Source organism: Pristiophorus japonicus, chromosome 14 (genome assembly GCF_044704955.1).
Source record: "Pristiophorus japonicus isolate sPriJap1 chromosome 14, sPriJap1.hap1, whole genome shotgun sequence".
NCBI classification, from domain to species: Eukaryota; Metazoa; Chordata; class Chondrichthyes; family Pristiophoridae; genus Pristiophorus; species Pristiophorus japonicus.
The window spans coordinates 145542027-145567044 of NC_091990.1; the positions used below are offsets into that span (position 1 = coordinate 145542027).

General features: G+C 42.0%; 1 protein-coding gene across 3 annotated transcripts in view; it reads left to right on the plus strand.

Moving 5' to 3' along the window:
- ttc17 (tetratricopeptide repeat domain 17) overlaps positions 1-25018 on the plus strand; it is a 178764-nt gene that overhangs the window by 44237 nt on the left and 109509 nt on the right. For all 3 annotated transcript variants that reach the window (XM_070899666.1, XM_070899667.1, XM_070899668.1), the window contains 4 exons: positions 13186-13275; positions 15084-15253; positions 16287-16398; positions 18278-18409. In XM_070899666.1, coding sequence (XP_070755767.1) covers positions 13186-13275; positions 15084-15253; positions 16287-16398; positions 18278-18409 — 504 coding nt within the window. The remainder of the gene's footprint in view (positions 1-13185; positions 13276-15083; positions 15254-16286; positions 16399-18277; positions 18410-25018) is intronic.

The window sequence follows — 25018 nt, forward strand, 5'->3', positions numbered from 1 at the left end:
AGAGGGGAAGCACAGGATGCCAAAGTCAAAGGACTGTAATGTTTAGAAGGGCATTTAGAACTAAAGATGATTGCAGAAATAAGGTGGGATAAGACTATGGTGGGATTTTTAAATGAGGATAAAGATGAAGAAAAGAACATAAGAAATAGGAGCAGGAGAAGGCCCTTTGCCCCTCGAGCCTGCTCCGCCATTCAATAAGATCATGGCTGATTTGATCATGGACTCAGCTCCACTTCCCTGCCCACTCCCCTTATCCCCCTATTGTTGAAGAAACTGTCTATTTCTGTCTTAAATTTATTTAATGTCCCAGCTTCCACAGCTCTCTGAGGCAGCGAATTCCACAGATTCACAACCCTCAGAAGAAATTTCTCGTCATCTCAGTTCTAAATGGGCGGCCCCTTATTCTAAGATCATGCCCTCTAGTTCTATTCTCCCCCTCCAGTGGAAACATCCTCACTGCATCCACCTTGTTAAGCCCCCTCATAATTTTATACGTTTCGATAAGATCACCTCTCATCCTTCTGAACTCCAATGAGTAGAGGCCCAACCTACTCAACCTTTCCTCATAAGTTAACCCCCTCATCCCTGGAATCAACCCAGTGAATCTTCTCTGAACTGCCTCCAAAGCAAGCATATCCTTTCGTAAATATGGAAACCAAAACTGCACGCAGTATTCCTTCCAGGTGTGGTTCACCGATACCTTATATAGCTGTAACAAGACTTCCCTGCTTTTATACTGCATCCCCTTTGCAATAAAGGCTAAGATTCCATTGGCCTTCCTGATCACTTGCTGTACCTGCATACTATCCTTTTGTGTTTCATGCACAAGTACCCCCAGGTCCCGCTGTACTGCAGCACTTTGCGATCTTTATTTAAATAATAACTTGCTGTTTGATTTTTTTTTTTCTGCCAAAGTGCATAACCTCACACTTTCCAACATTATACTCCATCTGCCAAATTTTTGCCCACTCACTTAGCCTGTCTATGTCCGTTTGCAGCTTTTTTATGTCCTCCTCACACACTGCTTTTCCTTCCATCTTTGTATCATCAGCAAACTTGGCTACATTAGTCAATCACTTCTTCCAAATTGTTAATATAGATTGTAAATAATTGGGGTCCCAGCACTGATCCCTGCGTCACCCCACTCGTTATTGATTGCCAACCAGAGAATGAACCATTTATCCCGACTCTGTTTTCTGTTTGTTAGCCAATCTTCTATCCTTGCTAATATATTACCCCCAACCCCGTGAACTTTTATCTTGTGCAGTAACCTTTTGTGTGGCACCTTGTCAAATGCATTTAAGAAGTCCAAATACACCACATCTACTGGTTTCCCTTTATGCATGGGGAGTCTTTATAGCTCAGTGAAGATAATGATGATAGACAAACACGACAGTGTGGGTTAGAATATGTTATGTATGTAAACTTTATAATTGTTTAAGACTTGCCACCAGAGGGCACACCTGTTGGAGACCCAAGGGTCACCTGCACACCTCGTGCAAACAAGTATAAAAGGTTGTCTGCCATGTAGCTTTGGCAATCTGGAGTTTTATTAAAGAGACTAAGGTCACATCAGTTTGAACTTACAGTATACAGTCTTGTGAAGTTATTATAAATATAGCAGAATATATATGGCAGAGTTTTAGACAAGTTTGAGTTGTAGAGAGAAGGAGATGGGAGACCAGGCGAGAAGTGACAAATATATATGGTTTCAGTGATGGACGGGTTGATGCGAGCAATGTTGCAGAGATAGAAGTAAGTGCTCTTGATGCTGGACAGAATGTGGTGTTTAAAACTTAGCACAAGGTCAAGCAAGACATCTATGCTGCGGATGGTCTGGTTCAGCACGAATGTAACCAGGGAGAAGAATGTAGTCGGGAGCAAGATCAGATACGTTAAATTAGTGATCCTCTGATATGAGGGAGCGAAGCTGGGGACTGTACTAGAGAGCAATAGGAATTATGGGAATTCTTCATTTGATTAGCATTAGCTGGGTTAGAGGGGGGGGGGGGAGAGGGGAAACGGTGTGGGGCAGAGCGAAGGAAAGGGACAATAGGTAATAACAATTTACAATAATAGTTCAGGGACCTATCACGTTGGGCTGACTTCCTGATGAGTATCTTTGCTTTCCAGTTAATGTGCTGATGGTTAATTTGTTTCAGGAATTTTGTACTGTCTAAGATACAGAATATTTTGTAGACATCCTTTATGACTGTGACAAAGGCACACTGTCCCGCTTAGTCTTTCAGGGATAGTATTAAAGCCAAGGAAGTGGCATACAAATTGGCCAGAAATAACAGTGAACCCGTGGACTGGGAGAAATTTAGAACTCAGCAGAGGAGGACAAAGGGTTTGATTAGGGCAGGGAAAATAGAGTACGAGAGGAAGCTTGCAGGGAATATTAAGACGGACTGCAAAAGCTTCTATAGATATGTAAAGAAAAAAAGGTTAGTAAAGACAAACGTAGGTCCCCTGCAGTTAGAATCAGAGGAAGTCATAACGAGGAACAAAGAAATGGCAGACCAATTGAACAAGTACTTTGGTTCGGTATTCACTAAGGAGGACACAAACAACCTTCCGGATATAAAAGGGGTCAGAGGGTCTAGTAAGAAGGAGGAACTGAGGGAAATCCTTATTAGTTGGGAAATTGTGTTGGGGAAATTGATGGGATTGAAGGCCGATAAATCCCCAGGGCCTGATGGTCTGCATCCCAGAGTACTTAAGGAGGTGGCCTTGGAAATAGCAGATGCATTGACAGTCATTTTCTAACATTCCATAGACTCTGGCTACCCTCCATTCCATAGGAACTGATCCAATGTAACCGCACTTTTTAAAAAAGGAGGGAGAGAGAAAACAGGGAATTATAGACCTGACATCGGTAGTGGGTAAAAATGATGGAATCAATTATTAAGGATGTCATAACAGCGCATTTGGAAAGAGGTGACATGATGGGTCCAAGTCAGCATGGATTTGTGAAAGGGAAATCATGCTTGACAAGTCGTCTGGAATTTTTTGAGGATGTTTCCTGTAGAGTGGACAAGGGAGAACCAGTTGATGTGGTGTATTTGGACTTTCAGAAGGCTTTCGACAAGGTCCCACACAAGAGATTAATGTGCAAAGTTAAAGCATATGGGATTGGGGGTAGTGTGCTGACGTGGATTGAGAACTGGTTGGCAGACAGGAAGCAAAGAGTAGGAGTAAATGGGTACTTCTCAGAGTGGCAGGCAGTGATTAGTGGGGTACCGCAAGGTTCTGTGCTGGGGCCCCAGTTGTTTTCATTGTACATTAATGATTTAGACGAGGGGATTAAATGTAGTATCTCCAAATTTGCGGATGACACTAAGTCGGGTGGCAGTGTGAGCTGCGAGGAGGATGCTATGAGGCTGCAGAGTGACTTGGATAGGTTAGGTGAGTGGGCAAATGCATGGCAGATGAAGTATAATGTGGATGTGAGGTTATCCACTTTGGTGGTTAAAAACAGAGACAGACTATTATCTGAATGGCGACAGATTAAGAAAAGGGGAGGTGCAATGAGACCTGGGTGTCATGGTACATCAGTCATTGAAGGTTGACATGCAGGTACAGCAGGCGGTTAAGAAAGAAAATGGCATGTTGGCCGCCTTAGCGAGGGGATTTGAATACAGGGACCGGGAGATGTTACTATAGTTGTACAGGGCCTTGGTGAGGCCACACCTGGAGTATTGTGTACAGTTTTGGTCTCCTAACTTGAAGGACATTCTTGCTATTGAGGAAGTGCAGTGAAGGTTCACCAGACTGATTCCCGGGATGGCGGGACTGACATATCAAGAAAGACTGGATCAACTGGGCTTGTATTCACTGGAGTTCAGAAGAATGAGAGGGGATCTCAGAAACATTTAAAATTCTGATGGGTTTAGACAGGCTAGATGCAGGAAGAATGTTCCCAATGTTGGGGAAGTCCAGAACCAGGGGTCACAGTCTAAGGATAAGGGGTAAGCCATTTAGGACCGAGATGAGGAGAAACTTCTTCACCCAGAGAGTGGTGAACCTGTGGAATTCTCCACCACAGAAAGTTGTTGAGGTCAATTCACTAAATATATTCAAAAAGGAGTTAGATGAAGTCCTTACTACCAGGGGGATCAAGGGGTATGGCGAGAAAGCAGGAATGGGGTACTGAAGTTGCATGTTCAGCCATGAACTTATTGAATGGCGGTGCAGGCTAGAAGGGCTGAATGGCCTCCTCCTGCTCCTATTTTCTATGTTTCTATGTTTCTTGACTTGTCTGCAGCCTTTGACACAGTTGACCACTCTATCCATCTCCAACACCTCTCCACCGTCGTTCAGGTACGTGGGACTGCATTGGCATGGTTCCATTCTTGTCTGTCTAATCGTAGCCAGAGAATCATCTGCAACAGCTTCTCTTCCCGCCCCCACATCGTTACCTGTGGTGTCCTCCAAGGATCTATCCTTGTCCCCTCCTATTGCTCATCTACATGCTGCCCCTTGGCGACATCATCTGAAAGCACAGCGTCACTTTCCACATATACGCTGATGACACCCAGCTCTACCTCACTCCCACTTCTCTCGACCCCTCCTCAGTCTCTAAATTGTCAGACTGCTTGTCCGACATCCAGTTCTGGGTGAGAAGAAATGTTCTACAATTAAATATTGGGAAGACCAAATCTATTGTTTTCAGTCCCTGCCCCAAACTTCACTCTAGCCACTGACTCCATCCCTCTCCAACGTCTGTCTGAGGCTGAACCACACTGTTCGCAACTCTGGTGTCATATTTGACCCTAAAATGAGCTTTCAACCACATATCCACTGCATAACTAAGACCACCTATTTCCATCGCTGCCCTTGCCTCAGCCTATCCGCTGCTGAAACCCTCATGTTTGTTACCTCTAGGCTTGACTATTCCAATGCACTCCTAGTTGGCCTCCCACATTCTATCCTACCTTAACTTGAGCTCATCCAAAACTCAGCAGCCTTTGTCCTAACTCGCACCAAGTCCTCTCACCCATCACCCCTGTGCACGCTGACCTACATTGGTTCCTGGTTAAGCAACGCCTTGATTTCAAAATTCTTATCCTTGTTTTCAAATCCCTTCATCTCCTCGCCCATTACTATCTCTGTAATCTCCTTCAGCCCCCCCCCCTCCCCCCCAACCAAAGATATCTGCGCTCTTCTAATTCTGCCCTCTTGAGCATCCCTGATTATAATCGCTCAACCAAGTAGGTGATTTCCTAATATTTGGGACAAAGGGATTAATGCTGCACCATGAAAGTCAGTATGCCTATCAATTCACTAAAAGTTGATTCCAAGTACGTTTTGCAGCCAACATTTTAACTAAGGTCTGAGATGTTAAGAATATGTGAAGAAGAAAGTGACATGATAAAATATGGTAGAAACAGCAGTATCAGTTAGTTCTGTGATGTTTACTAAGATTGTGTTTGATGTTGCAATGCTTGCATGTCAAATTCACATTTTCCTTGGAATGTAAATGAAGCATTCAGGATGAAAAGAAAATCGTTATACATACTGCTGTTCCTGATTTCTACTCTAGTCATCCTGCAAACTGTACCCTTAACAGTTTAATTAACCCACTGTAACCATCTTAGAATTCAAGCAAAATTTGTTGCATATTTAGATACAAATTAAATTTTTAATGAGATATAGCTTTCATTCAGTTTTATCAATTTAAGGCATGACCGAGGTAGGAGGAAGAGGAGGCTGTATTGATCAATATATAGCAATGTTAATACTTGCCTGTGGAATCAATATATGATGACTGCTTAGTATACTTCCCTATGAGGCTCCCAGCGTGGAATTCTAGTCCATTACTACCCACCTACAAGAGCCAATAGTTCTCCCTCCTATCTGTGAAGCTGCCATTTCAGACTCCATCAGCAGTCAGTTCTCGGCTGTATCAATTTAAAAACTGAAATGCTGGCTTCTTTGGGCATAATTGTGTGATGGCCATATGCCAGACTAGTACAATGACTGGCTCCAGTGGTTCTGGTGAAGAAGATTCTTCGCTCGGAAAACTCCCCTACTAGAAATCCACTTTGAGATCCGACCATGTGGGCTCTGATCTGAATATATCATAGGAGGTTTAAGGACCATTTCTGGATTGCTACATAGTCCCCCAGATCTCATTTGACTGCAAGTTCGCAAACCATTCACCTCTCTCAATTCTTCTCTCACCACTACTCACTACCTGTTTTAAACTGTGATATTTGGGGATTTTTTCTGCATTAAGGGTGCTATATATCAATGAAAATTATTATTACCTGAAAAGCTAACTTCACCTTTAAATATACCTCCTTTAAGTCTTTCTGGTGGGATCTGAGAGATTTGACCAAAAATATTGTGGCTCACAATTAGATTGGGACATTACAAGTAACATTTTGGAGGAAATGTTGAGAAAGCTGGAATATGTTAGTTTTGATAAGCCAATCATAATGCTGTTTTTATAGTTTCAGGCAAAAAATTTCTGGCATATCGCATTAAATGTTGGAAAGTATTTGGATGACTTTAAAGCTGTTCAGTGTTTTGCCCGAAGCAGTATCTGTTGAGTTACTTGATTGCATTTTGACCATTTGGTGCTATTGTTGAAAACTAACATTTGTTACTGAAGAAGAGTGGCAATATACACAACCATAAACTGATATTGGTTGATAAGAGTATTCAAACAGGCTCATTTAGACAGACTGAAAATTCACAGACCCCCAAGTCAAGGCTGCTACATGCAGCTCGGCATGTTGCATTAACTCATCAATCAACTTGACATTTTCGGACCTTGGGTAGCGAGCCAATTAAAACGTTAAAAGAATATTGATTGAGCCAATAAGGTCAAAGAAGGCGAGTTCTTTTCTGTAAATTGATCCAGGCATAAATACAGCCATTTTGACCATGTGTTTCAGTAAGACAAAGAAACTGGCAATCAGCCAGCAGTTTGTTGCTCTCTGCCAAGATTAAAAAGTTAAAACTACAATCGGAGTTCGTATTTCATTGGAAATTAAGAGATCTAACATTGGTGTACTTTAAGCAGCATCATTTTACATACAGACCTAGAGTTTCCACTTGGTTGCACTTTTTTTTCGGCCCAATTCACCTGAAAGCGGTGTAACCAGAATTTTAAATGCAACTCAGGTTTCCGTGATCTTTTGCGCTAGTTTAAAAAACATTGCACTAGAAGAAGATCCCGCCGACAAATCTGACCACGGCCCCAAGATGTTTTTTAAAAATTAATTTACAGGATGTAGGTGTCGCTGGCTAGGCCAGCATTTATTGCCCATCCCTAATTGCCCTTGAGAAGGTGAAGGTACACTCAATGCTGTTAAGTGAGGAATTAGAAGATTTTGACCCAGCATTGAAGAAGGAAAGACGATATATTTCCAAGTCAGGCTTCTGTGTGACTTGGAGGAAAACTTGCAGGTGGCATGTGCGGGAAGTGCATTCGCCTGCAACTCCTGATGGACCGCATTGCGGCACTGGAGCTGCAGGTGGACTTACTCTGGAGCATCCACGATGCTGAGAATGACGTGAATAGCACATTTAGTGAGATGGTCTTACCGCAGGTGAAGGGTACATAGCCAGATAGGGAATGAGTGACCAACAGGAAGAGCAGTGCAAGGAAGGTAGTGCAGGGGTCACCTGTGGTCATTCCCCTGCAAAACAGATACACCGCTTTGGGTACTGTTGAGGGGGATGACTCATCAGGGGAGAGCAGCAGCAGCAGCCAAGTTCATGGCACCGTGGGTGGCTCTGCTGCACAAGAGGGCAGGAAAAAGAGTGGGAGAGCTATAGTGGCAAGGGATTCTATTGTAAAGGGAATAGATAGACGTTTCTGCGGCCGCAACCGAGACTCCAGGATGGTATGTTGCCTCCCTGGTGCAAGGGTCAAGGATATCTCGGAGCGGATGCAGGACATTTTGAAAAGGGAAGATAAACAACCAGTTGTCATGGTGCATATAGGTACCAACGATATAGGTAAAAAAAACGGGATGCGGTCCTACGACATGAATTTCGGGAGCTAGGAGCTAAATTAAAAAGTACGACCTCAAAAGTAGTAATCTCAGGATTGTTACCAATGCCACATGCTAGTCAGAGTAGGAATCGCAGGATAGCTCAGATGAATAGGAGTGGTGCAGAAGGGAGGGATTCAAATTCCTGAGACATTAGAACCGGTTCTGGGGGAGGTGGGACCAGTACAAACCGGACGGCCTGCACCCATGCAGGACCCGAACCAATGTCCTAGGGGGAGTGTTTGCTAGTGCTGTTGGGGAGGAGTTAAACTAATATGGCAGGGGGATGGAAACCTATGCAAGGAGACAGAGGGAAGTAGAATGAGGGCAGAAGCAAAAGATAGAAAGAAGAAAAGTAAAAGTGGAGGGCAGAGAAACCTAAAAGCAAAAAGGGCCACATTGCAGCAAAATTCTAAAGGGGCAAAGTATGTTAGAAAGACAAGCCTGAAGGCTCTGTGCCTCAATGCGCGGAGTATTTGGAACAAGGTGGACGAATTAACTGCACAGATAGCAGTTAACGGTTACGATGTAATTGGCATCACGGAGACATGGCTCCAGGGTGACCAAGGCTGGGAACTCAACATCCAGGGGTATTCAACATTTAGGAAGGATAGACAGAAAGGAAAAGGAGGCGGGGTGGCATTGCTGGTTAAAAAGGAAATTAATGCAATAGTAAGGAAGGATATTAGCTTGGATGATGTGGAGTCGGTATGGATGGAGCTACGGAATACCAAGGGGCAGAAAACGCTAGTGGGAGTTGTGTATAGACCACCAAACAGTAGTAGTGAGGTTGGGGACAGCATCAAACAAGAAATAAGGGATGCGTGCAATAAGGGTACAGCAGTTATCAGATTATTGGGCTAACCAAACTGGTAGCAATGCGGTGGAGGAGGATTTCCTGGAGTGTATTAGGGATGGTTTTCTAGACCAATATGTCAAGGAACCAACTCGAAAGCTGGCCAACCTAGACTGGGTGATGTGTAATGAGAAAGGACTAATTAGCAATCTTGTTGTGCGAGGCCCCTTGGGGAAGAGTAACCATAATATGGTAGAATTCTTTATTTAAGATGGAGTGTGACGCACTTAATTCAGAAACGAGGGTCCTGAACTTAAGGAAAGGTAACTTTGATGGTATGAGGTGTGAATTGGCTAGAATTGACTGGCAAATTATACTTAAAGGGTTGACGGTGGATAGGCAATGGCAAACATTTAAAGATCACATGGATGAACTTCAACAATTGTACATCCCTGTCTGGTGTAAAAATAAAATGGGGAAGGTTGCTCAACCGTGGCTGACAAGGGAAATTAAGGATAGTGTTAAATCCAAGGAAGAGGCATATAAATTGGCCAGAAAAAGCAGCAGACCTAAGGACTGGGAGAAATTTAGAATTCAGCAGAGGAAGACAAAGGGTTTAATTAAGAGGGGAAAATAGAGTACGAAAGGAAGCTTACCGGGAACATAAAAACTGATTGCAAAAGCTTTTATTGATATGTGAAGAGAAAAAGATTAGTGAAGACAAACGTAGGTCCCTTGCAGTCGGATTCAGGTGAATTTATAATGGGGAACAAAGAAATGGCAGACCAATTGAACAAATACTTTGGTTCTGTCTTCACGAAGGAAGACGCAAATATCCTTCCGGAAGTACTAGGGGACCGAGGGTCTAGTGAAAAGGAGGAACTGGAGGATATCCTTATTAGGCGGGAAATTGATGGGATTGAAGGCTGATAAATCCCCGGGGCCTGATAGTCTGCATCCCAGAGTACTTAAGGAAGTGGCCCTAGAAATAGTGGATGCATTGGTGATCATTTTCCAACAGTCTATCGACTCTGGATCAGTTCCTATGGACTGGAGGGTAGCTAATGTAACACCACTTTTTAAAAAGAGAGGAAGAGAGAAAACAGGCAATTATAGACCAGTTAGCCTGACATTAGTAGTGGGGAAAATGTTGGAATCAATTATTACGAATGAAATAGCAGCGCATTTGGAAAGCAGTGACAGGATCAGTCCAAGTCAGCATGGATTTATGAAAGGGAAATTATGCTCGACAAATCTTCTGGAATTTTTTGGTGATGTAACTAGTAGAGTGGACAATGGAGAACCAGTGGATGTGATGTATTTGGACTTTCAAAAGACTTTTGACAAGGTCCCACACAAGAGATTGGTGTTCAAAATCAAAGCATATGGTATTGGGGATAATGTACTGACGTGCATAGAGAACTGGTTGGCAGACAGGAAGCAGAGAGTCAGGATAAACTGGTACTTTTCAGAATGGCAAACAGTGACTAGTGGAGTGCCGCAGGGCTCAGTGCTGGGACCCCAGCTCTTTACAATGTACATTAATGATTTAGATGAAGGAATTGAGTGTAATATCTCCAAGTTTGCAGATGACACTAAACTGCGTGGCGGTGTGAGCGGTGAGGAAGATGCTAAAAGGCTGCAGGGTGACTTGGACAGGTTAGGTGAGTGGACAAATTCATGACAGATGCAGTATAATGTGAATAAATGTGAGGTTATCCACTTTAGTAGCAAAAACACGAAGGCAGAATATTATCTGAATGGCGGCAGATTAGGAAAAGGGGAGCTGCAACGAGACCTGGGTGTCATGGTTCATCAGTCATTGAAAGTTGGCATGCAGGTACAGCAGGCGGTGAAGAAAGCAAATGGTATGTTGGCCTTCATAGCTAGGGGATTTGAGTATAGGAGCAGGGAGGTCTTACTGCAGTTGCACAGGGCCTTGGTGAGGCTTCACCTGGAATATTGTGTTCAGTTTTGGTCTCCTAATCTGAGGAAGGACGTTCTTGCTATTGAGGGAGGGCAGCGAAGGTTCACCAGACTGATTCCCGGGATGGCTGGACTGACATATGAGGAGAGACTGGATCGACTGGACCTGTATTCACTGGAGTTTAGAAGGATGAGAGGGGATCTCATAGAAACATATAAGATTCTGACGGGACTGGACAAGTTGGAAACATAGAAACATAGAAAATAGGTTCAGGAGTAGGCCATTCGGCCCTTTGAGCCTGCACCGCCATTCAATGAGTTCATGGCTGAACATGCAACTTCAGTACCCCATTCCTGCTTTCTCACCATACCCCTTGATCCCCCTAGTAGTAAGGACTACATCTAACTCCTTTTTTAATATATTTAGTGAATTGGCCTCAACTTTCTGTGGCAGAGAATTCCACATGTTCACCACTCTCTGGGTGAAGAAGTTTCTCCTCATTTTGGTCCTAAATTGCTTACCCCTTATCCTTAGACTGTGACCCCTGGTTCTGGACTTCCTCAACATTGGGAACATTCTTCCTGCATCTAACCTGTCTAAACCCGTCAGAATTTTAAACGTTTCTATGAGGTCCCCTCTCATTCTTCTTAACTGCAGTGAATGCAAGCCCAGTTGATCCAGTCTTTCTTGATAGGTCAGTCCCGCCATCCCGGGAATCAGTCTGGTGAACCTTCGCTGCACTCCCTCAATAGCAAGAATGTCCTTCCTCAAGTTAGGAGACCAAAACTGTACACAATACTCCAGGTGTGGCCTTATCAAGGCCCTGTACAACTGTAGCAACACCTCCCTGCCCCTGTACTCAAATCCCCTCGCTAAGGCGGCCAACATGCCATTTGCTTTCTTAACCGCCTGCTGTACCTGCATGCCAACCTTCAATGACTGATGTACCATGACACCCAGGTCTCGTTGCACCTCCCCTTTTCCTAATCTGTCACCATTCAGATAATAGTCTGTGTCTCTGTTTTTACCACCAAAGTGGATAACCTCACATTTATCCACATTATACTTCATCTGCCATGCATGTTAGATGCAGGAAGAATGTTCCCGATGTTGGGGAAGTCCAGAACCAGGGGACACAGTCTTAGGATAAGGGGTAAGCCATTTAGGACTGAGATGAGGAGAAACTTCTTCACTCAGAGTTGTTAACCTGTGGAATTCCCTGCTGCAGAGAGTTGTTGATGCCAGTTCATTGGATATATTCAAGAGAGAATTAGATATGGCCCTTGCGGCTAAAGGGATCAAGGGGTATGGAGAGAAAGCAGGAAAGGGGTACTGAGGGAATGATCTTATTGAATGGTGCAGGCTCGAAGGGCCGAATGGCCTACTCCTGCACCTATTTTCTATGTCTATGTCTCTAACCATTGGTGGCCATGCTTTCTGTTGCCTAGGCCCCAAGCTCTGGAATTCTCTGCCTAAACCTCTCTGCCTCTCTACTTTTTCCTCCTTAAAACCTACCTCTTTCACCAAGCTTTTGGTCACCTGCCTTAATTTCTCCTTGTGTGGCTCGGTCTCAAATTTATTGTCATAATACTTCTGAAGGCGCTATATAAATACAAGTTCTGCTGCTGTTAGCTTTTCTCACATTGAGATAAATAATGTTATCATATTATTTATTTTTGTTGTTTTTAAAAAAAAAAAAGTCATAGTACCCCAGATGCTCTGATATAAATTATGATTTTACGCAAAAGTGTTTTAATTATAGATAGGGGTAAAGAACCTGTTACCTAGCTGCCATATATTAATATATTTCAGTGGAGGTCAGTTTTAGGAACATCTTGTTTGTGTACATACTGTGCCGGGCATCGCATCACGCTTGGAATCTAACCATCAAACCAAAATCCACAGATACAGGACAGAGGTCAGCACCTGTGCACACAAAACATACATTTCTGAACGTGACCCCTACTGCATAAGCTTGAATCTTTGTCCTTATCAAAGTGAAAAATATTTGTTCTTGCATGTATGGCCAGATGCAGAGTAAAGCTTTCTGAACTTTGCTCCAACAGTGCCCCGGTCAATTATGTGGCCCATAAGATCTTTTAATCCAACCTGGGAAGCTCCTCCCCAGATCCTGTTCTTTCTGCTTTCAACAGCAATGGACTTAAGCCCTTTAAAGTTCCTAGGACTGGTAAAGACTGCTTCCTGATTGGTTGGTGTTTAGACTTCAGGGGAAGACTGGACAGCGTTGGAATTTTTGTATATAGCTAGTCTCACTGACTTCATTGGGCATCTGTCTTAATTCGTTGTCTGCCGAATGCTTCGAGATGTTTCCGAGACAAATGATAAAGCATTGTATGAAAAAATATACATAATTTGTGATAATGCAGCTGTTCAATTAAAATAGTATTTTGAAATGATTGGAAATGCTGTAATGTTCCTATTGTTTTTGGCAGGTGGATTCTCCTCTTAATTTGAAACACCCCCATGATTTGGTGGTGTTTATGAGACAGGAAGCTACAGTCGACTACCTCAAAGAGTTGGAAGTAGGTTGAGAATCCTTTTTTTGACGAAGATGCATGAAACTTGAGGGTAGAGGAATTTTTAAAAACAGCTGTAATGTTTAAGATGTTATGAAACCACTGTAAGCAAAGATTACAATACCTTTTTAAAATGTTGTATTGTATTATAGGCTAAAGAATAATAACTTGAAGGACATTGTCATCTGACTAGCAAGCTTGAATAGTTTTGCCTGTAAACTTCCCCATTTCAGTATTTTTTAAAGAATCTCTATCGAATGGCTTCTTCAAGTATTGTATGCTTGTCATTCATTTTTTGTTCTTTCCATTCAAAATTTGAATGGTTGAAAAGTTTCAATTTGATTAATGCAGTGGGCAAACGATTTATTATTGAGTGCTCAACCTTTAGATTTATTTGCTCTGCAGATTTGGATTTGAATAGATTGAATCCAAATCCAGACAGCTTCATGAGAATTCAGGGGGTAAGGGACATATAATCTCAACAAACCTGCTGTGGAGACCACATAAAAAGGAGGAAAATCTAGAGCTTTCAAATCCTTCCAGATAGCAGATTTGAGATCGTACTGCGAGACCTGAAGGTATGCAGACTTTTGGTATATTAACTGCCAAATGCATCAAGGTTGAAAGTGGGAGGACATGTTTAGTAAATAGAAGGAAAGGTCCATTTGAGCAGTCTTAGTTTGTGTGATACCTTTTTATTAGGCAGTCCCTCGGAGTCGAGAATGACTTGCTTCCACACTAATGAGTTCTCAGGTGACTGATGAGTCCAATGCGGGACCTACAGTCTCTGTCACAGGTGGGGCAGACAGTGGTTGGAGGGATGGGTGGGGTGCTTGGATTGTCGTGCGCTCCTTCTGCTGTTTGTGCTTGGCTTCCGCTTGCTCCCGGCAAAGAGACTGTGTTCGGTGTCTTCCCGGATGCTTCTCCTCCACTTTGAGCAGTCTTGGGACAGGGATACCCAGGTGTCGATGGGGATGTTGCACTTTTTCAAGGAAGCTTTGAGGGTGTTCTTGAAGCATTTCCTCTGCCCACCTGGGACTCGCTTGCCGTGTTGGAGCTCTGAGTAGAGCGCTTGTCTTTGGAGTCTAGTATCGGGCATGCGGGCGATGTGGCCTATGCATCTGCTGATTGAGCATGGTCAATGCTTCAATGCTGGGGATGTTGGTCTGAGCGAGAACACTTGACGTTGGTGTGTGATATACACGCCTCCCCAGTATACCAGTTTCAGTATATAAGTTGGGGGCAGAATGTCAGTTCATGTAGTCTTCCTATAATACTTGCTAAGGTGACCTATATGAACAGAGTATTTGGATGAGAATAAAGAGAAAGATTGCTACTAAATCAAAAGAAAAATAATGTGATGAGAGCTATCTTCTTTGATTTTGTTTAATTCATTGTTAACTGCTAGCTTCCGTTTTTGACATCAAGTTGGCAAAACAATCATTAAACGACTTGTGGCAAAAGCTGTTTGGGGAAAATGTGAGTGTTTCTCAGTCGTATACTTGATTAGCAAAAGAAAAATGTAGATTCTAGGAAAACCTAAACTCGGCTACTATTTTTTTAAAAAAGTTGCAACCAAAGATCTATTGCCAAGTCTCGGTGATTCCAGTTATGTGGTGTTTAAGATTTATGATACAAATTGCTCCAATCTTAAATCACACAGATTATTAAAAACTATGACATTTATTGAGGCCATGTGTCTTCATTGTGGAACAATTTACACTCGGTAATGTCATGTTCTGATGGAAAAAGTAAACTGTGTAAAGCCTTGTTTTTAACCATTAAAACTGATCATGCACCCTCTCTGTACACAGAAACATTTAGTAGCTCAGAAAATTCATATAGAAGAAAATGAAGATCGGGACACAGGTTTGGAACAGAGACATTACAAAGAGGATTCTGACTGCATTAAAGCCAAAGTGCCTCTTGGGGACCTCGATCTATATGATGGAACATACATTTCTCTGGAAAGCAAGGATATCAGGTTTTTAAAAAAAAAAAAAACTTTTTAAAGGTTTTTCTTTAGCTCCCCTGCATGTTGTGTGCAGTTTGCCAGCTGAAGTATGGAAAGGCAACCTGCTCACAAGCAGTTTAGAGAATACCTTGAATTGACTAGTGCCCGAGATCTGTCATTTCTGTCCTCTCATCACACCAGAGAGCCACTGCAGTAATGTCAATCATGAGTGAGTACAGGAGTGACTCCATAGGGAACTCTGGAAATCCAGGTCGTGCATGAATGATACTTGGGAGGCATCCGAGAAGGGAAAAGTTTGCTTATTGCCAGAACTATCCTTTTCTATCTCGGGTACCTCCTAATTAGCAACCGGTTTCATCCTTGGCTTTGATTTCTAGGATTTCTTATGGAAATGATCCCTATTGTGTTCATGACTGATGGCATTAGATTGGTAGCCTGATACCAAGGATCAGCTGAAAAGTTATGCCTTGCATCAGAGGTGAACTGGTAATGAAAATTACAGTAAGTCCCACCTTTTTTTGCAGATGGCATTTTGTTCTTCTTTAACCACAGGTAAATGTAAATCAAAGCCAGAATCTCTACAATTGGTAACCAATCAACTTGATTATCCAAAAGATGGTACACTTGAAGTGGTGAATAAAAAGTAATGTCAATTATCCCCATTTTGAAATGAAACCCCACTACTTTGAAATTGTAAATGCATATGCCAAGAGTTGAATGAATTCTTTCTAACACTGAATGATAGATACTGCATTGGTCAGACCTAGAACTTAAACCTGCAGACACTGAATTGTGGAATCAGTGCTCCTATTGCAATACTTGACCATTTCTTGTGACTAATTTGTGCGAGGACTCTATATTCTTTCTGTGGATATTAATTTATAAGCTTGCAACTTTATTTTTGAATGAGTATTTTGTAATTTTTTAATATATATTGCAGGTGTGTATATTTTCAAACCAGTTTGCCTTCCAGTAGTTTGGTTTTTTACATAGCTACAGTTTCTTGTAAAATGCAGAGGTTGACATTGTTTTTTTCTTGCAGCCCTGAAGAGTACATTGATGCAAAGACCCCATTACCTCCAGACCTAGAAACACCAGACTGTACAAAAATGATGGAGCTTCCATTTAGTATTCATGCCTTTCAGCACTTAAGGGTAAATGCTTTTCTGCAGACTCATTTGATCAGAAAGAGAATTGAACTTGAACTTAAAATAACACTCTTAAACACTTGGTTAAAATCTTAACTTCCGATAGGATATTTTGGAGAGGGTGGTAATTTTTTTTTTTTATTCCTCATGCTTCCAAAGTTTTAAAGAAAAGGCAATAATAATTTGAATTTATATGTAAAAGGACATCTAAGTACATCGCACATGGAAAATAGCAGAGACTGAGCAGGCAGTACGGCATTTATTGAGAGAACGAAGGTAACAGTTGAAGATAGGCTTTTTTGTAAGTATGGAAAGATGTAATGGGACAAAGTGATAATTTGAATCGAAGCCTAGAACTGTACTAGGTATCCAAGTTCTGCAGAACTATAGGTATCTCAAAACTCCATCTTGCACGTTATATTTTATTGTATGTACACCACCAGCTTTGGAGTTCCTAAGAAAGGCAAGCTCAATTTTTCCCCAGTGATTTATGCTGTTTTTTTTGGAGCAGGCTGCTCTTTTTGGCATAAGTTGAAAAACCACAGTTTCCCCAATCAATTTGAACCAGTGTAACTCAGTTACGATTTTTTTAGGCCAGTTTTTTTTTTCAGCCAAAGGGGGCGTAAACAGCCACCTATGCCATTTCGGGAAGTTTAGCCAGCTGAGAGTTACTCCAGTTCTTCTTAGGCCAGCATAAGTGGCCTCTGCAGAAGAACCTTCCCTAGAGTTAAGGAAATCGGCGCAGGTAAGGAAATCAGAGCAGCAGATGCCCGGACACGCTAAAAGAATTGAAAAACACATAGCAGCAACTTGCCTCCAGCCCCGCCCAAAGGCTGTCCGGTCCCCATTCTCCCGGTCCGATCCCATTCTCGGTCCACGGTTCACACACACAGCTCAGAGAGAGAGAGAGAAAAAATATCAGGAGACCGAGAATGCGACCGAACCGCCAAGCCCTTCGGGCGGGGTTGGAGGTAAGTTGCTGCTATGTGTTTTTCAAATCTTTTAATGTGTTGGGAGCTGCTGTATGCTTCACTTTGCAGCCTCAGCTCGCATTGTGTCCCTGGTTACCATGGCGCAGATCAAGGCTCCACCCTCAAAACTAAAGGCCGGGTTACGCTACGCCAAAATGAAGAAATCCAACAGGGAAACTTAGAATACTTTTTTTTGGCGTACTTAGGTCCCCAAAAATCGGGCGTAACTCTTCAAATACGCCAAAAAAATGCTTTGGGGAAAATTGAGCCCGAAGTGTGTACCTCTTACTGGTAATGCCAATAAATGTGAAATAGCAGTATGGATGCCATTTAACTCAGAAGATTTCTAAACCTCTGACTCTCATCAAAAACCTGTGTGAAAGAATGCTGCGTACAGCATCCTTTGGACTTGAGTTCAAATCCAGCCCCATCTGAGGAGCTGAAAAGCTACCCTGTATTGCTTGCAAGGGTCCAAAATAAATTCAGTTTAATCAGTCCCATGTTTATAGTGAATGTGTTTGTCGCAATCTCACTCTGAGGCAGTAAGGAAAATATAAATTCACTCTGTTCTTTGTTTAGCAATCTGCATCTTACATGGGAGTTCTCGATGCTAGCAATCAAACGAAGAGTGAAAAGATGTTTCATTTTAATCTAATTCACAAAGTAATCAATGTTATGTAGCAGGGTTAATTGTCCATCTGTTCCAAAAGCTAGATTTGCAGCAAATGTTATCATTATAAGAGTGTTATACACTGCATGAAGGGCAAGAAGTCATCAACGTCGTATAGGTTTACTGCATGTGGTATAAACCAATTTAACCTTGGTTTTAGTAAAGAACACAAACAATTTATACTTCCAAGTTTTGGGATTTGAAAATTAAAATGATTAGTAATAAATAAAACTTTTGTTTCTAGGGTATCCAAGAGCGAATTAATCTTACAGCACCAGTATTATCAAAAGAGGATCCTATCTTCATCAGCTTATCAAGAAGATTAGGTAGAAGCATTGAAGAAATAGGGCATAGAATTAATGCAGCCTTGCTGAAGGTACAACTTACATTTTTTTCCTTATTTAACCATTTGTTTTTATTGGCTGTGAAGAGTGTGAATGCAGTTAGTGTAAGCTGTCCCTGCATTCCTTGCAATGTGCCTATGGTATCATAGAATGATACAGGAATTCGGTCCAACATGCTAGCTCTTTGAAAGAGCTATCCAATTAGTCCTACTCCCCTGCCCTTTCCCCATAGCCCTGCAAATTCCCTTTTGGAAGTTATTATTAAATCTGCTTCCACCAACCCTTCAAACCCTTCCAGATCATCATAAATAAAATAAAAAATTTAAAATTCTCCTCGCCTCTGGTTCTTTTGCCTATCACCTTATATCTGTGTCCTCTGGTTACCAACCTTTTTGCTGGAGACAGTTTCTTATTATTTACTCTATCAAAACCCTTCATGATTTTGAACACTTCTACTACATCTCCCCATAACCTTCTAAGGAAAAAAAAAACCAAGCTTCTCTAGTCACGCCGCGCAAGTGCTGCATCCCTGGTATTATTCCAGTAAATCTCCTCTGCACCCTCTCTAAGGTCTTGATATCCTTCCCAAAGTGTGGTGCCCAGAATTATGCACAATACCACAGGTGGCGCCGAACCAGTAATTTCTGAAGGTTTAGCATAGATTTATAGAAGTTTACAGCATGGAAGGAGGCCATTTTGGCCCATTGTGTCCATGCCGGCCAACAAGAGGCTATCCAGCCTAATCCCACTTTCCAGCTCTAAGTCTGTAACCCTGCAGGTTACGGCACTCCAGGTGCACATCCAAGTACTTTGTAAATGTGTATAGTGTTTCTCCCTCTACCACCCTTTCAGACAGTGAGTTTCAGACCCCCACAACCCCCTGCATGAAGAAATTTCCCCTCAAATCCCCATTAGATCTTCTATCAATTATTTCAAATTTATATCCCCTGGTTGTTGACCTCTCTGCTAAGAGAATTAGGCCCTTTCTGTCCACTATATCTAGGCCCCTCATAATTTTATGCACCTCAATGAGGACTCCCCTGAGCCCCCTCTGTTCCAACGAAAACAAATCCAGCCTATCTAATCTGTCCTCATAGCTTAGATTCTCCATTCCCGGCAACATCCTCGTAAATCTCCTCTGTACCCTCTCCAGTGCAATCACGTCCTTCCTGTAATGCGGTGACCAGAACTGCACGCAGTACTCCACTGTGGCCTAACCAATGTTTTAGATAGTTCAAGCATAACCCCCCCCCCACCTTGCTTCTGCTAATAAAGGCAAGCATTCCGTATGCCTTCTTAACCATCTTATCTACCTGGCCTGCTACTTTCAGGGATCTGCGGGCATGCACTCCAAGGTCCCTTTGTTCCTCTACACTTCTCAGTATCCAACCATTTAATGTGTATTCCCTTTCCTTGTTAGCCCTCCCCAAATGCATTACCTCACACTTCTGGATTAAATATAATTTGCCACTGTTCTGCCCACCTGACCAGTTGATTGATATCTTCCTGCAGTCTGTAGCTTTCTTCTTCATTATCAACCACACAACCAATTTTAGTATCATCTGCAAGCTTCTTAATTGTACATAAGAACTTAAGAAATAGGAGCAGGAGTATGCCATATAACCCCTCGAGCCTGCTCCGCCATTTAATATGATCATGGCTAATCTGATCATGGCCTAAGGTCCACTTCCCTGCCCACTCCACAACCCCTTATTCCCATTTCGTTTAAGAAACTCATTATTTCTGTCTTAAATTTACAGCTCTCTGAGGCATCGAATTCCACAGATCTACCCTCAGAGGAAATTTCTCCTCATCTCAATTTTAATTGGGCGTCCCCTTATTCTAAGATTATGGCCTCTAGTTCTAGTCTCCCCCATCAGTGGAAACATCCTCTCTGCATCCACCTTGTCAAGCCCCCTCATAATCTTATACGTTTCGATAAGATCACCTCTCATTCTTCTGAATTCCAATGAGTAGAGGCCCAACCTACTCAATCTTTCCTCCTAAGTCAACCTCCTCATCTCTGGAATCAACCTTGTGAACCTTCTCTGAACTGGCCAGTATATCCTTTCATAATATGGAAACCAGAACTGCACATAGTATTCCAGGTGTGGCCTCACCAATACGCTGTACAACTGTAGCAAGACTTCCCTGCTTTTATACTCCATCCCCTTTGCACTAAAGGCCAAGATTCCATTGGGCTTCCTGATCACTTGCTGTACCTGCATACTAACCTTTTGTGTTTCATGCACAAGTACCCTCAGGTCCTGCTGTACTGCAGCACTTTGCAATCTTTCTCCATTTAAATAATAACTTGCTCTTTAATTTTTTTTCTGCCAGCCAAAATGCATGACCTCACACTTTCCATTATACTCCATCTGCCAAATTTTTGCCCACTCACTAAGCCTGTCTATGTCCTTTTGCAGATTTTTTCTGTTCTCCTCACACATTGCTTTTCCTCCCATCTTTGTATCGTCGGCAAACTTGGCTACGTTACACTCTGTCCCTTCCTCCATGTCGTTAATATAGATTGTAAATAGTTGGGGTCCCAGCACTGATCCCTGCGGCATCCCACTGGTTACTGATTGCCAACCCGAGAATGAACCATTTATCCCTACTCTGTTTTCTGTTTGTTAGCCAATCCTCTATCCATGCTAATATATTACCCCCAACCCTGTGAACTTTTATCTTGTGCAGTAACCTTTTATGTGGTACCTTGTCAAATGCCTTCTGGAAGTCCAAATGCACCACATTCACTGGTTCCCCTTTATCCACCCTGTTCGTTACATCCTTAAAGAATTCTAGCTAATTTGTCAAACATGACTTCCCCTTCATAAATCCAAGCTGACTCTGCCTGACCGCATTTTGCTTTTCCAAATGACCTGCTTCTGCTTCTTTAATAATGGACTCCAACATCTTCCCAACCACAGCTGTTAGGTTAACTGGTCTATAGTTTCCTGCTTTTTGTCTGCCTCCTTTTTTAAATAGGGGCATTACATTTGCAGTTTTCCATTCTTCTAGGACCTCCCCAGAATCCAGGGAAATTTGGTAAATTACAACCAATGCATCCACTATCTCTGCCACTACTTCTCTTAAGACTGTAGGATGCAAGCCTTGTATACCTTTTTCCTTTTTATATACCTATAGAAACTCTTGATATCTGTTTTTATATTTCGTGCTAGTTTACTTTCATTGTCTATCTTCCCTTTCTTAATCATTTTTTTAGTCATCCTTTGTTAGGCTTTAAAAGCTTCCCAATCTTCTGTCCTCCCACTAGTTTTGGCCACATTGTATGCCCTTGTTTTTAATTGGATACCTTTCTTTAGTTAGCCATGGATGGCTATCTTTTCTCTTACGCCTTTCCTCCTCACTGGAATATATTTTTCTTGAGAGTTGTGAAATATCTCCTTAAATGTACACCACTATTCATCAACCGTCCTACACTTTAATCTATTTTCCCAGTCCACTTTAGCCAACTCTGCCCTCATACCTTCATAGTCTCCTTTATTTAAGCTTAGTACGCTGGGTAGAGATCCAACTTTCTCATCCTCCATCTGAATTTGAAATTCAATCATGCTATGATCACTCATTCCAAGGGGATCCTTTACTAGAAGATTGTTTATTAATCCTGTCTCAATGCACAGGACAAAATCTAAGATAGCCTGTCCTCTGGTTGGTTCCGTTACATACTGCTCAAGGAACCTCGCCATCCCTTATGCATTCTATGAACTCTTCCTCAAGGCTACCCTAACCAATTCGATTTGTCCAATCAATATGGAGGTTAAAATCACCCGTGTTTATTGCTGTTCCCTTTTTACAAGCCCCCACTATTTCCTGGTTTACTCTATATTCAAGTCTCATCATCATCATCATCATAGGCAGTCTCTCGGAATCAAAGAAGACTGGCTTCCACTCTTAGCATGAGTTCTTAGGTGGCTGAACAGTCCAATACGAGAACCATAGTCTCTGTCACAGGTGGGACAGACGGTGGTTGAAGGAAAAGGTGGGCGGGGAGTCTGGTTTGCCGCACGCTCCTTCCGCTGCCTGCACTTGATTTCTGCACGCTCTCGGCGACGAGACTCGAGGGGCTCGGCGCCCTCCTGTATGCACTTCCTCCACTTAGGGCGGTCTTTGGCCAGGGACTCCCAGGTGTCAGTGGGGTTGTCGCACTTTATCACGGAAGCTTTGAGGGTGTCCTTGTAAAGTTTCCGCTGCCCACCTTTGGCTCGTTTGCTGTGGACGAGTTCTGAGTAGAACGCTTGCTTTGGGAGTCTCGTGTCTGGCATGCGAACTATGTGGCCTGCCCAGCGGAACTGATCAAGTGTGTTCAGTGCTTCAATGCTGGGGATGTTGGCCTGGACGAGGACGCTAAGCTATATCATAAAAAGCAAGGGACCTAATACTGAGCCCTGCCAGTCGCAAAAATACCCATCAACCATTGCCCTTTGCTTCCTGCCTCTGAGCCAATTTTGGCTTCAACTTGCCACTTTGCCCTGGATCCCATGGGCTTTTACTTTTGCGTCCAGTCTGCTATGTGGGATCTTATCAAAAGCTTTGCTAAAATCCATATACACTACATCATACGCTTTGCCTTCATCGACCCTCCTGGTTACCTCCTTGAAAAATTCAATCAAGTTAGTTCTTACTTTTGTATGCTATGCCTCTATTTATAAAGCCAAGGATCCCTTATTGTTTTTTTAATGGCCTTTCAAACTTGTCCTGCCAACTTCAAAGATTTGTGTATAATTTGTCTCTCTCTCTTTGCATTTTATTAAAATTGTATTTAGTTCATATTGCCTCTGCTCATTCTTCCTACCAAAATGCATCACTTCACACTTTGAATTGAATTCGATCTGCCATATGGATAGTCTATTACTATCTTTCTCAGTGTTTCTTGTGTCATCTGCAAACTTTAAAGTTATGCAATGTATACCCAGATCCAGGCCATTAATATATACCGGAAAGAGCAGTGGTCCTAATACTGATCCCTGGGTGACACCATTGTGTATATATACTTCTCTCCCGTCTGAAAAACAATTGTTCACCACCGGCCTCTACTTTCGGATCTTTCGCCAATTTTGTATTTATTCAGCCGCTGACCCTTTAATCCCATGGGCTTAAATTTTGCTGTTAAGTGTATTATGTGATATGTTATGAAGGCCCTTTTAAAAGTCCATGTACACATCAACCGCACTACCTTCAGCAACCCCCTCGGTTACTTCATCAAAGAACTCAATTAAATTAGTCAAACATGATTTGCCTTTAATAAATCTGTGCTGGCTGCCACATTAACCCATATTTTCCAAGTGACCATTAACAAGGTACCTTCTTGGTACCTTCTAAAATTAATACATCTGCACATTGCACCGTCTTGTGGCAGAATGCGTGATTATTTTTCTACCGTATTGTACCCCGGCCAGATGTCTATTGTGTATAATGTGGCAAAGTCATTGCTATGTATCATAAGTAGTTACGATTATCTTGTATCAATTTGTTACTAACCATTTATGAATTGGAGAGGCAGTAAAGTACCTTGTATGTCCAAAATGTTCATTGGAGCGGGATCCAGTTGTGAATTTGGGGTCACATACACATCTGCAGTCACCTCTGATCATATTACTTTATACCTAATTGTGTGTTAAGTTATCCCTCCATTCATCTGTTGGTCCTAAGGGGAAGAGTTGGATTAGCTTTAGTTTCTGCAACTTTCAGCACTAATTATTTTCAGCAGCTAGACTCAAAGCGAAGGTAATGATGTTTGTCAGCTCAATCAAAAATGGTGGTTGAAGCAGGATAATTAATTTGATATGTTTGATGCCATTCTCCAAGGAAAAGTCCCAATATATATTTGTGACTTTAAAATTAGTTTCCTGAATTTTAATGGAGTTTTCCAAACCCATTTTCACAGTAAGCAAGTGTATGTCGAATATGAATTTATTCAGCACAATTTCTCTTCAGTCACTATGTTGTGCAAAATTATATTGAAAAGAAAATTTGAGCTTCATGGAAAAAGATGATAAATTCGGTTTTTTTTGTACGTATGTGGAAATCGTACTGAATTGAATATGACTTTGTGCCTTCGAACCATTTTGAAATCTATCGTATGAATACATTACCAAATTGTCACATCAGTTCTAAGTATTCTATCCAAATGTCAAAAAGCTACACTGCTTCAACAATTTTTACTTGGGTTTTGTGGACTGTAAAACATTTAGAAATATTATTGATCTAATAGAATTTGCTCTATTATTTTTAAATTTATATAGTCCTCAAACTGTATGAATAACAACTAAATGCATTTAAGTTGTTCAGTAAGACCAATTAATGCAAGTTTCACATGTCAGTAGGTTTTTTAATGCCTGACTCTGAAGATTTCAGTAAGAATAATGTCACATAAGGGGTTAAAATGCCAGATTTCAAGTGTCCATGTTTACATAAAACAACGGCCTGGATTTTCAGGGGCCTATGTGTGTACACGGTCATAAGTGCTGGGTTTCCTCATGATTCTGCTCGACATATCGTACCTAACTGCAAGAAATGGACAGTTGCTATCGCAGAGTTGGGCTAGTTGCCAATCAAATGGCCACAAAACTCTTACACCTGGTAAAAGCCCTTTACCAGCGTAAGGGTTTAAATAAATA